This window comes from Hoplias malabaricus, chromosome Y (genome assembly GCF_029633855.1).
Source record: "Hoplias malabaricus isolate fHopMal1 chromosome Y, fHopMal1.hap1, whole genome shotgun sequence".
NCBI lineage: Eukaryota > Metazoa > Chordata > Actinopteri > Characiformes > Erythrinidae > Hoplias > Hoplias malabaricus.
Window position 1 is genome coordinate 29,416,736 of NC_089820.1, and position 12,858 is coordinate 29,429,593.

The 12,858-nt window shown below is 44.2% G+C and overlaps 1 protein-coding gene across 2 annotated transcripts; it reads right to left on the reverse strand.

The window, feature by feature from the left end:
* Window positions 1–226: 226 nt before the first annotated feature.
* LOC136679305 (Fanconi anemia group G protein homolog) lies at window positions 227–12,415 on the reverse strand. 2 transcript variants are annotated; one of them, XM_066657753.1, is made up of 14 exons: window positions 12,227–12,415; window positions 11,820–11,904; window positions 9,990–10,115; window positions 9,539–9,729; window positions 7,595–7,736; window positions 6,833–6,963; window positions 6,144–6,290; window positions 4,034–4,194; window positions 3,861–3,927; window positions 2,202–2,521; window positions 2,064–2,104; window positions 1,373–1,540; window positions 606–720; window positions 229–505 (listed from the first exon to the last, which is right to left on the reverse strand). In XM_066657753.1, the coding sequence occupies exons 1-14, from the start codon at window positions 12,293–12,295 to the stop codon at window positions 388–390; spliced, it is 1,881 nt and encodes a 626-aa protein (XP_066513850.1). In that variant the 5' UTR covers window positions 12,296–12,415; the 3' UTR covers window positions 229–387. The 2 variants fall into 2 exon arrangements, with proteins under 2 accessions (XP_066513851.1, XP_066513850.1); XM_066657754.1 differs by lacking the exon at window positions 6,144–6,290 and having other exon boundaries at window positions 227–505.
* Window positions 12,416–12,858: the final 443 nt, after the last annotated feature.

Genomic DNA, 12,858 nt, shown 5'->3' on the forward strand with positions numbered 1-12,858 from the left:
GTGGGGGTCCTGAGTGAACAAGGTGAAAGGGGCTAAAAAGAATATGCAAAGCCACAGATGGACTACTGAGTGTAATATTTCATGTACAATCATTTAGTAAGGAAGTTTCTCATGATTGTAACTATTTAGTTTGAAACGAGAATCATTGTCATTATTATGACTTACTAACTTGCTAATTAACCCCCATAGCAACGTTATAATGGGTCAGAAAACAGATTTTACAGTACGATAAAACAGGACCAAATATCTGTCAGGAAAACATCTTTCATACAAATGTTTATTTCTCCAGTATTTACAGCAGACAAAACAACAGAAAAAGTGCATGTGTAACCAGAATAGACAGGAGAACATTCAGAGGCAACACAGATAACGGACTGTTCATATGTTTCACGTCTGTGTTTTTACATCACAGCTACAAGTGAAGTCCTCCAGTTTCTTATTGAGGCTGCTGTGGTCCAGGTGCATGGCATCCTCTTTCCATGCCTGGAGATAGAGGGGCAGGTCTCTGAAACAAAAACTCAAGGAGTTATTTATCTTTAAAAAACAGAGACATTTACATTGTACTATATATTCATCTGTAGAACTAATCTGATTCAGTAGCTTACACTAGTGTGACTGAATCTGAGGAACTGCTGGTTTGTTTCCACACGGCAGCTGCCTCCTCTTTACGGTCCAGCCTCCACAAAATCTCAACCAGCCACATCTGAGTGTTCCTACCCCCTGTAAACAAAAGAAGTGTTGAGTTTACCTGCACAGGGAGAGAAATCGCTGTGTTGTTTCATCTTGTCTTCACTTGTGGAAACAGGGGTACAGCGTGTCCCATTTAAATAAGTGTAATTTGTCACCATTTCACAGTTGAAGTGCTAAAATAAGCATTTAGTGTTTAGAGTTTTCTGGGAATCAGTAATCAGAGGAAAAGTAAACCCATTAATCAGTCACAATCCAGATCTCTTTATCGGATTTAACATTTAATGACTCCAAACTGATCTAAGAAATCAGAGTGACCAACACACTGTAGACAGACACTTTGTCATTCACATTTACACTGTACAGTGCACAGTAATGGGTTAACGGGTTATCATTTATAAACTGGAATCTAATGAAGCTATTGCTGGAGTTGTATGTAACGACACTCAACTTTTAATTGTGCTGAGGTTAACAAACAGACTAAAGGCTTAATCTTATCTCAGAAAGGAAACTTATAAACACCCATCCAAACGGAAGTCATATAATCCGGGTTGTAATTGCTGGTATCTAAAGCAAAACTGAATGTAACACATGGAGACGGCACTGAAATATGACAGGAGTTACATTACAGTGGACTGTCAGGTGTATGTTACAGCAGTGAAAAATTAGTCAGCAGCTTGAACACCTGGAGAAGACTGAAGACTGAGCTGGAAGTCCCTCAGAGCCTCTTTCAACTGGCCTCTCTCTGCAAAACACAATCCTCTGCCTCCGAGTGTCTGCCCCTTCAGAACCTCCAGGGTCCTCACTTTATTTTTATGATCTGCTGCCTCTCCTGGAGTGTGCACTGTCCAGTCTGAAAGAGGAGAATACCAATCCAGATTATTTAAAAACTCCAGCAGCACTGCTGTGTCTGATCCACTCTACACCAGCACAACACACACTAACACACCACCACCACGTCAGTGTCACTGCAGAGCTGAGAATGATCCACCACCACATCACACCTGCTCTGTGGGGGTCCTGAGGGACTTGCAACATGTAGTATATGTTTAAGTGAGTACATATGAGTGAACTGGCAACGCAAATGTGTCCATGTGAGTGTATGAGTGAATGTGAGAGTGTGTGTCACCCTGTGAAGGAGTGGCACCCCTTCCGGGTCGGCTCCAGACCCGCCACGACCCTGAACTGGATAAGCTCTTACAGACAATTAATGAATGAATGAGTGAGTGAGTTTTACGCTGTTTTATGAACTTTACATCTAAAAGCATATTTGTTAAAATCAGATCTAAATACTGTGGCTCTGTTGCAATATTTTGAACTTAAGTGTTAAGAGCAGAGAAGAGAAATGGAGCTGATGGGAGACAATAAATACTGACCTTCCTGTTTCACAAACACTTTCACCAGTTGATTGATGGCTCTGTAAATGTAGGACAACAGAAAAGAGTTTCAGGTGAGAGCACTGAAATAAACAGTCTGCAAGATCAGTGTGCTGGACCTGGTAAAATGTGCTGCACCTGGTGAAACTGCTCAGTGCCTCTTTCGTGTCTTTGAGCTGTAGATGTGCATGTCCTTGGAGGAAGTAAGCTGCTCCAGACCAGAGCACACAGTCCAGCTTGTCCCCCACAGGATCAGACTCCAGGTTCATAGTAGTGTGTCCCAGACGGTCACACGGCTCAAGGAGAAGTCTCTCTGGGACAAGGTCTGCTGTCTTGGCAATGACCTCATCACAAATAGCAAGAACATCCCAAGACCTTTGGGCTTTTAACATTGCAAATGCTGCTTCTAGGTAGACGACTGGGATTCTTGGGAAAGGCAGGTCATCGCTTGTAGAAACCTGCATCACACAAATAAACAAAGGTGATTAGGGTCTGTGAGTGGAGTCGGACTCTGCGCTGGTTTTTGGGGCCTGATGGCTTCAGTGTTCACAGAGACAGAGGAGGTGAAATGTACTTTACAACAAAGGTTGGTCGACACCCCTCATAACTAAACAACTGGGGCTAATATATAGGGCACCCACTATGTCCACAGGCGCTCAGACACAGTGCTCTGGTAATGGAACAAGGTGATCTGCAGTAACTGTACAAGCCTCTAACGTTGCCAGGCTCAATAACCAAATTTGAGAGGTGCTACACCAGTGGTTCTCAAACTGTGGTGTGAAGCAGCGAGTGGTAGGATGCCAGATGACCTTAAAAAAATTACTATTTAAATTAATTAATAACTGAACATTTGCAACTGAGAAATGTTCACGTGTAAACTACATAATGTTTTACGGTTTTTATAATTAAGCTTTAATAATAACTGTGTTTAAAAATAAATAAATACAACACGGGCTACAGTAGTTCAGTCTGTAAGAGAAGGGCTGCTGCAGCGTTCCCCCGCTTCTTATTTCCAGGGAGGGAACGCGATCTCCCAGTGTTTGTGAAAAACGTCTAAAGAAAGCCCAGTTTCAGCTTATTACTGAACCCTAGCAAAGGCTAGAGACAGACGTGAGTGATTAGGACTTTACTGCAAAAAGGGCAAAGTGAAAACGAGAAAATCAAACCGAGACCAACCCAGCGACGTACTCCTCAGCCCCATTAATTAATTAATTCATTATCTGTAACCCTTATCCAGCTCAGGGTCGCGGTGTGTCCAGAGCCTACTTGGAATCATTGGGCACAAGGCGGGAATACACCCTGGAGGGGGCGCCAGTCCTTCACAGGGCAACACACACTCACACATTCACACCTACGGACACTTTTGAGTCACCAATCCACCTACCACCATGTGTTTTTGGACAGTCACCCAGAGGAAACCCACGCAGACACAGAGAGAACACACCACACTCCTCACAGACAGTCACCCAAAGGAAACCCACGCAGACACAGGGAGAACACACCGGAGGAAACTGTCTGCGAGGAGTGTGGTGTGTTCTCCCTGTGTCTGCGTGGATTTCCTCCGGGTGCTCCGGTTTCCTCCCACAGTCCAAAAACAGATAATGGATGAATGAATGAATAATTTATTATTTTTTGTTTAAGCAAATTATTTATAAAACTGTAGGAATGTTTTATTAAACTCTAAATAAGAATGTTTTCACACCAAACCACTGAATACCTATGGATACATCATAAAGGCTTAATGTAGACACTGACAGCACGTCTATTCATGAGCTTACAATTCATATTCCTACTCACACAGGGTCTGGCGTCCGACTGTAAACAGGCCAAGAGGTCAAGATAAAACTCTGCAGCTTCTGAATTCCTGTTAAAGAAAAAAAAGCACATTGGCGAATAACCAGCTGTTCCTCGATTAACTCATCAGTATAAACAGATCAGTCTCTTCCAGATGTGTCTGACTGTAATCTTACCTGTCACTGTGAACACATCTGTGTGCCAGAGTGTGGAGTATCAGAAGAGGTGAGGGGGTTTGGCTAATGGAAGCCATTTTTTCACTCCCAAGCAGCCTGTCAAGGGATATGAGGGGGGGTGGTGGTCTTGATGAGTCTCTCTCAGAGCGCAATAACACAGCCTGTGAACAGTACACAAGAAGAACACAGTCACTTTTCTTTTCCTACTGAACTGAGCAGGGATTCATGATTCATGGGAAAGTGCTGTTCCAGTGTTCCAGGTGCAGCACTCCACCTGCACACATTTTTCCAGCCAGTCCAGGGGATTTAAATGAAGCCCACTTCTCTCAATTATAGACCACAACTGTTAGGTATTTATAAAGTGAGCTCTGACTATAGTTCATTCATTCATTCATTCATTTATTCATTCATTCATTCTCTGTAACACTTATCCAGTTTAGGGTCACGGTGGGTCCAGAGCCTACCTGGAATCATTGGACGCAAGGCGGGAACACACCCTGGAGGGGGCGCCAGTCCTTCACAGGGCAACACACACTCACACATTCACTCACACACTCGCACCTACGGACACTTTTGAGTCACCAATCCACCTACCAACGTGTGTTTTTGGACTGTGGGAGGAAACCGGAGCACCCGGAGGAAACCCACACAGACACAGGGAGAACACACAACACTCCTCACAGACAGTCACCCGGAGGAAACCCACACAGACACAGGGAGAACACACAACACTCCTCACAGACAGTCACCCGGAGGAAACCCACGCAGACACAGGGAGAACACACCACACTCCTCACAGACAGTCACCCGGAGGAAACCCACACAGACACAGGGAGAACACACCACACTCCTCACAGACAGTCACCCGGAGGAAACCCACGTGGACACAGAGAGAACACACCACACTCCTCACAGACAGTCACCCGGAGGAAACCCACGCGGACACAGAGAGAACACACCACACTCCTCACAGACAGTCACCCGGAGCGAGAATCAAACCCACAACCACCACTCCCTGGAGCTGTGTGACTGCGACACTAACCTGCTGCCCCACTGTGCTGCCCTCGGACTATAGTCCGTACCGGAAATAAACCCGAGTGATCTTGATGTAATCAGCAGATTTTAAAATGTGTACAAAAACAGGCAATAAGAAAAATATTCACTGGCTGTATCTCTGAAATGGGCTTCAGAACCGACTGTAAAAGGTCACAATATGTTTGAATCTCAGTAAAAATAGTACAGTTCACTAGAGTGAGAATCTACAGCGATTAGGGGTGGGCGATATTGCCCTAAAATAATATCATGATATTTCAGGGTATTCTGGTGATAATTATATTTCTTGGTGATTGTAAAAAACATATATAAAATATTAATAATCCATTTCCAAACCACCTCCACACGACTGAAGTCACTCGTCTTTTGGAGCAGAGTTCTATGTGTAAATGACTCGTGCAATGAAGGTATGCCATATTACGAGTAACTGCATGACATCATTACATAAAAAGTCAGAATATCATGCTGCGATATTATTGCGCATGATACAATAAGGCACAGCCCTAACAGCGATACAGAATTAGCTCGTGGTGACGTGTGTGTCACAAACACTCCTTCACCTTAAATGTTGATGTCCCTAAGTGACATGTGCTGAACATCCTGGGTGTAGTCACATGACAGTGTGTGAGTGTGTGTGTGAGTGTGTGTATGCATGGCTTTATTTACAGCGTGGCGGTGTGCTTCATGAGGACATGGAGATCACAGAAATGCTCATTTTAAAAGTATACTTTTGTTTCTAAAATGTGCGTTCCAACGTTTTTAATAATTCAAATGCTTTATTCAGCTGTTCCTGTGTCACACACGACACGCTCTGGTCCTGTTTCAGGAACAACACGTTGAAATACAAGTTACAAAATGGTTGAAGTGATGTTTGTTATATTGGGTTTTTAACCCCTAAATAATTACAGAATAAGGCAAGAAATGTGGGGGAAATAAATGTGCTCCATGTTTCTTCTTTGCTCTGTTTTATATTTCTCATCATTTGGCTTCATGGTGAACTAAGTCTGGGCTCTTAGGGGTTAATCAGCTTGAATGAAATCTGGTAGAGATCACTTACAGAGTGAAGAAGGAGCAGAGCCTCTATCTCAGCATGACTGTTGCCCAGTTGTCTGTACACCAGTGAGCTCTGATATAGTGCCCTATGGCAGCTGAAGTCCACTTCCAAGGCCTTCCTATAACACTGGAGAGCAGACTGGGGCCGTCCCTGGACATACAGCGGCATTCAGAGCAGTTAAAGAAAACACACTGAGGAGGAGAAGCTTTATTAATCACCTTATAATGTACACACACACACACACACACAAGGGGCTGTGAACACACACCCAGAGAAGCCCCAAGGACTTTTTAACCCATCCTTGATAGTGTACACAGAAACACACACTAGTCCAGTGGTTCCAAAAGAGTGGGGGGTAATCAGTGCTTAACTCGAAGCTTAAAGAAACACAAGAAAGATTAGGTGTTTCTGCTCCTGAGCTCCCCCTACAGTTCTAGAGTGTAATCCAACACTGTTGGACAGGCAGGGTGCAATGTAAGATAGTGGTTACCTACCCTGCTCCAAAAGTTACAGAATGCAGTTTCTGAGGTGCTGACCCTGAAGTCACAAAGTCAGGCTCTATTCTCCCTATCACAGCTCAGTGAAACATCACAGAGATTTTGAAGCTGTAATTTGAAGGTATAAATATTACCTACTGTTGCTTTAACGGCGTACAGTAAACGAGGGACTTTATTAATCCCTGTACTTCTTACCAGCTTAGTGAAGCTAAGGCCTGTGAGAGTGTGGACGTGAGCCAGCGCAGCTCTGGGTGAAGGGAGAATGGACGCTTCTTGAAAAGCCAAAAGAGCCTCAGCATAATTCTCCTCCTTCATCAGCTCCACCCCTGAAACACAGATCATTTATTTACTTGTTACAGCAGGTGAATTCAATGTGTTAATGTCCATAAAGTGCTCAGTGAAGACATGATGTTTGGTGGACACCTTCTCGAAGGAAGGATATTAGTATGGAGACAGTCCTTACTACAGGAACAGCTTCTACCACTCTGGAAAGATGTTGGAACATTTCTGTGAGGATCTGAAGGCATCCAGCCACACAGACATTGGATATATGTTAGGGACTCACATCTGGACTGTGCTCTTTCACTACAGAGAACACAATTTCACATCCCAATTTCATGTGCTTTTCTGTGGAGTGCATGCACCTTAAAGGAACACTACGTAATATTTTTACCTAAACATTCCAGCTTCAAAATGGCTGTGATGCATTACTGACTTGTAGCAGGGAGAATAAAGCCTTTGTTGTTGCTTCTCTGGGCTCAGCACTGCAGAAACTGAGCTATGTAACTTTTGGAAGAGGGTAGGAAAACACACCCCCTCTCCACTGATTTCAGTACAGTGCTGTAAAAACGAATTACCTTCGGGGGGAGACTCAGGATAAAAAATACCAAATCTTACCTAGTGTTCCTTTAAAGCAGCTGATGTTCCCACATTATGAGGGTGTTGGGGGTAGCGTACCTTTGGAAATAAAAGTGCAGATAAGTAGAAGGTCCTTGAGGTCCTTGGCTGCCACGGCAACAAGCAGGGAGGCGTCCTCTTGGACAGAGAAGGTGAGGTGTCGGATTTCCGCAAGCAGATCCCCTGCAGATGAGGTCTTATTCTGAGGAGAAGGAACCAGAGAAAGGAAGGTCCCTCATTGATCAGTAAATAATAATAAAAAAGGGAATGTTATGGTGCAAAGGGAAGTGAAAACTGGTTGTTGCTTCTCAGTACGCAAGCTCCTTATTAAGAACAGGGAATGACAGGTTTTTGTTATTTTTTTGCATCCTCCATAAGAGAGCTAACATCATAACAAGGGTTTACTCTGTGCAGGTGGCTTTTACATCTTAAAAGGGGACATTTTAAAAAGGAAATCCTCTGTTCAGTGCATGTGCACATTTTTTTGGGATCTGGAGCCCACCAACTCTTACACTGTGAAAAAAAACACTAAGTCAGGAAAGCGGTTCTGATTCTGCTCCGGATTATGGACCCGTGTTTATGTGAGAGCGCAAAGACGAGGTTAAACTCAGCGAAACAGACACAACGAGCGCAGAGAAATAAGAGCAGTGAGTAAAAACGGAGAAGAAAGAAAACAGAGTGAAAACGGCTAAAAAACCAGAGCTTCTGCTCCTCGCTCCTCACTGCTGTGCGCTCGGGGTCGGGGTGAACAGCGAGCGGCTCATTATCATTTAAAGGAACAGGTGCTGAAAGCGGGCGTTCTGAACAGGGCTGTTTACACAGTGGGAGAACACTGCTGTGGGGTTAGATCCTTGTGGTACTTTGACCAAAACAGGTCACTGGAAAAGGGGGAGAACATCCTCCTCTTTAAATCTGTTGTTGTTGCAGCACGAGGACTCGGTAAGGATCGGTGTCTCTAAAGGAAGCAGACATGATGCTAAACCATCTGGTCAAATGTTGTGCTTGCTCATCAAACACTTCCTCCAAAATTAATTCCAATGCATATTTAATGGTGATATAACTGCTGAGAGCATCAGCCCAGTCACAGCATTAGTGAACGAGTGTTCAGAAACACTGCTTTAATAGAACAGGCCACTGAAGCTACTACAGAGGTTTCCCTGTTTAAAACACTTCTGACTAGTCATTCAAAAATGAACCACACTGACAGTACATTTCACTTCCTTTAGATAAAACAGATGGCACAAGGCCATGAAACAATCAGAAACTGAGAGTAGCTGCTTTGCAAACCTGCTGCATTTGCATTTTTTTCTATACCCCCTCTCCCCCTGTTCCTCAGCGCTCAGGACCCCCACAGAGCAGGTGTGATGTGGTGGTGGATCATTCTCAGCGCTGCAGTGACACTGACGTGGTGATGGTGTGTTAGTGTGTGTTGTGCTGGTGTAGAGTGGATCAGACACAGCAGTGCTGCTGGAGTTTTTAAACCCTGTGTCCACTCTCTGTCCACTCTGTGAGACACTCCTCCCTCGTTGGTCCACCTTGTAGATGTAGAGTCAGAGACAGTAGCTCATCTGTCGCTGCACAATGTGTGTCGCTAGTCCTCTAGTCCTTCATCAGTGACACAGGACGCTGTGTGACAATGTGAGTTCCACTATGTATTAAAACTGCCACAATCATAACCACATTGTTTAAAGGAACACTAGGTAAGATTTGGTATTTTTCTCCTGGGCTCCCCTAAAGCTGCAGAGTGTCATTCACATTTGAAGCACTGTCCTAAAGGGAGGAGTGAGCAGATGTGGTTTCCTTCCCTCCTACAAAAGTTACATAGCGCTATTTCTGCAGTGCTGAACCTGAGGTACCAACGACATTGGCTATATTCTCCCTCAGTGGAGCTGTAATGACTTTGAAGCTGTAATTGTGAGGCATTTCTCAGGGTAATATTATTATTTACAAACACTACTTTGTCTCTAGCCTCCAGAGCAGAACCCTCTGTGAGCCCCTTCTTACTGTGGAATGAATTTGCTGAAGCAGATGAAGGGTTCCTTCAAGGTGACTTTCCGAGAGCCAGATCGTCCACTGGATCAGCAGCAACTTTTCAATCCAAGGCACAAACTCCGTACCACCCAGAGCCTTCAGCACATGCTGCCACAACGTGGCCGGGTCAGAACACGCTCCCCGAGCACCCACAGCTTCTAAAGCTAAAAAACACAAAGGATGAAAAGCATGTCGTCACTGTCAGGACATAACCTTCTATCTCCATTTTTTAAAAATCCACTGCAAATCACATATTTGTGGAAAACAAACTTCTGGTTGTTCTGGTTCTGGTTTGTAGAATTATAAAGAAAGCATTACATTAAACGCTCTGTGTTACACACAACGGATGAACGCATGAATATTAACAAAAGGAGCTTTTGGAAATGCTCTGTACGACTTTACTACAGATGAATCAGATGAGTACCTCTGACCAGGCTGTGGGTGAGATTATCCTGTGTCTCATTTGATTTGGAGAAACTCAGGGAAAACAGCAAGGCGTTGTATGAAACAGTGACTTCAAGACAAAGTTGCTCTGCAGCTGCTGGTAAACCTGTGTGTTTAGAGAAGACAGAACAAACGGTGACACAAATAAGAGAATATATGACCGTATTATTGTCCTTTTTCAATTGGACACACAGGATATCCACGGCTGATATTCAATTATCAATACCAACACTTTTTAAAGTACACAACAATTCTGTTCACAGTCACTACCCAGAATCACTGGGTGCAAGACAGGAACACACACAGGACAGGGTGGCAGTCCATCACTCACTCACACCTGTGCACAATTTCACACACAGTCCCAGTCAGTCACAAGCGTGGCCAGTCTCTCAAAGCCCATCCACCTTCCAAAGTGTGTTTGGATTGTGGGATATAATCAGAGCACCAGGAGGAAATCCACACAGACACAGGGAGAACACACCAAGCCCCTTACAGACAATGAACACAGCCAGGGACTGCAAAACAACCCCAGGACCACGAGGCTGTGTGGCGGTCAGTCTTTGTGATGTATCAAGAGCCACGGTATCCAGGGTAATGTCAGCGTACCACCAAGAAGAACCAAACACATCCAACAGAATTCACTGTGGACGCAAGAGGAAGCTGTCTGAAAGAGATGTTCTGGTGCTGACCCGGATTGTGTCCAAAACACATAAAACCACTGCAGAATTAAATGTGCAACTCTCCTGTTTCCACCAGAACTGTCCGTGGGGAGCTATACAGGGTCAATACACACGGCCGGGCTGCTGTAGCCATACCTTTGGTCACTCACGCCAATGCCAAACGTCGGTTTCAATGGAGCAAGGAGTGCAGATCTTGGGCTGTGGACAATGTGGAACATGTATTGTTCTCTGATGAGTGCACCTTTACTGTTTTCCCCACATCCGGGAGAGTTACGGCGTGGAGAAGCCCCAGAGAAGCGTACCACCAGACTGCTGCATGCCCAGAGTGAAGCATGGGGGTGGATCAGTGATGGTTTGGGCTGCCGTATCATGGCTTTCCCTTGGCCCAATACTTGTACCAGATGGGCGCGTCACTGCCAAGGACTACCGAACCATTCTGGAGGAACATGTGCATCCAATGGGTCAAACATTGTGTCCTGAAGCCGGTGCCATGTATCAGGACGACAATGCACCAATACACACAGCGAGACTGGTGAAAGACTGGTTTGATGAACATGAAAGTGAAGTTGAACATCTCCCATGGCCTGCACAGTCACCAGATCTAAATATTATTGAGACACTTTGGGGTGTTTTGGAGGAGCGAGTCAGGAAACGTTTTCCTCCACCAGCATCACGTAGAGACCTGGCCACTATCCTGCAAGAAGAATGGCTTCAAATCCCTCTGACCACTGTGCAGGACTTGTGTATGTCATTCCCACGACCAACTGACGCTGTATTGGCCACAAAAGGAGGCCCTACACCACACTAATACATTACTGTGGTCTAAAACCAGGTGTTTCACTTTCACTGTCCAACCTCTGTATGTATATATGTATGTATGTGTGTGTGTTTACTGGTTTTCATCTGGGAATTATACTAAAGACTAACACACCCCTTGTAATGACTGTACTCTGAGTGAGCTGGAGTGGTTTATCTCACTAATGTTTATACGGCTGAACACTTTAAAATCCTCACAGCAACAGGTTAACCAAGTCTTTATTAACACCTATAAATTCAGAAGAAGTGCTAGATGAGAAGGTGACCACAACAGGTCAATTTATATTGTCAAAAAAGTAATAAAAGTCCTGTACCTTGTATTTTTTTCTGTAGTCTAAGGAGCTCGGTGTAACACTGCTTGTTTAGGTCTCGATTTGGCTGGCGTCGTTTTTCAAATTCCTGAAATATATAATAATTATAAATATACTTCATGTGATAATTTGTAACTTTAATACTAAAACAGCAATTGGTTATTAATCAAAACGCTAGCAGAACCGCGTCTCACAAAGCTCCCTACTCCCTAAATAGGGCACTAGGTGAGTTAGAAACTCTGGTCCTTCTCACCAAAAACAGTATCTACACACAGCAGGGTTTCAGAATGACTGTTTTATACATAAGATACCGTTCAGTTTTATGTTTGTGTGCGGGGGGCTATTATTTTTAGAATTATATAGTGCACTTTGTAGGGGGTAAAAACAGCTTGGAACACAGCCCGTGTTACCTTCCACTTTCTGACGATGCTGTTGTTGTCCTCGCTCCATTTGCCAAACAGACACGGGGTTATAGACATATCCGCTTCAACTCCACATACAATAAACTTTAAACTGATCAAATAAGAAATAAAGACACAGAAATGTGCCGAAAACGGCCGAGCTCCTAATTTGAACTTTCCCTCCGCCTCTTGTAAACATAAGCTCTCAGCGCCCCCTGCTGTGCTGGGTGCGCCTCAAAAACACCAATAAAAGTCCCACCCCATATGAACATACCATATAATACTACAATTATTTTACAACAATTTGCTCATATGTAATAGTAATACACACCTATCAGCCATAACATTAAAATGACCTCCATGTTTCTGCACTCACTGTCCATTTTATCAGCTCCACCGACCGCGTGCTCTCTGTATTACTGCAGTTAAACTGAATCAAAGGCACTGTTTGGACGGATCAGTCACAGTAGTGTTGCTGGAGTTTTTAAAACTGTGACCACTCACCGTTTGCAGCAGACACACTAACACCACCACCACCACCACTAGGTCAGTGTCACTGCCGTACTGAAAATGACACACCTATTTAATGTGAGGTTATATGATGTAATGGAATTCAGCATGATTTAATGTAATGTAATGGT

Bases quoted from the DNA above. Each gene is read 5' to 3' on its own strand.
- LOC136679305 (XM_066657753.1), bottom strand. From the start codon at position 12,295: ATGTCTATAACCCCGTGTCTGTTTGGCAAATGGAGCGAGGACAACAAC. The intron at 4,195-6,143 runs GTAAGTGATCTC...TACTGTTCACAG, and splicing joins CTCTGCTCCTTCTTCACTCT to GCTGTGTTATTGCGCTCTGA. The intron at 1,541-2,063 runs GTCAGTATTTAT...CTCCTCTTTCAG, and splicing joins AGTGTTTGTGAAACAGGAAG to ACTGGACAGTGCACACTCCA.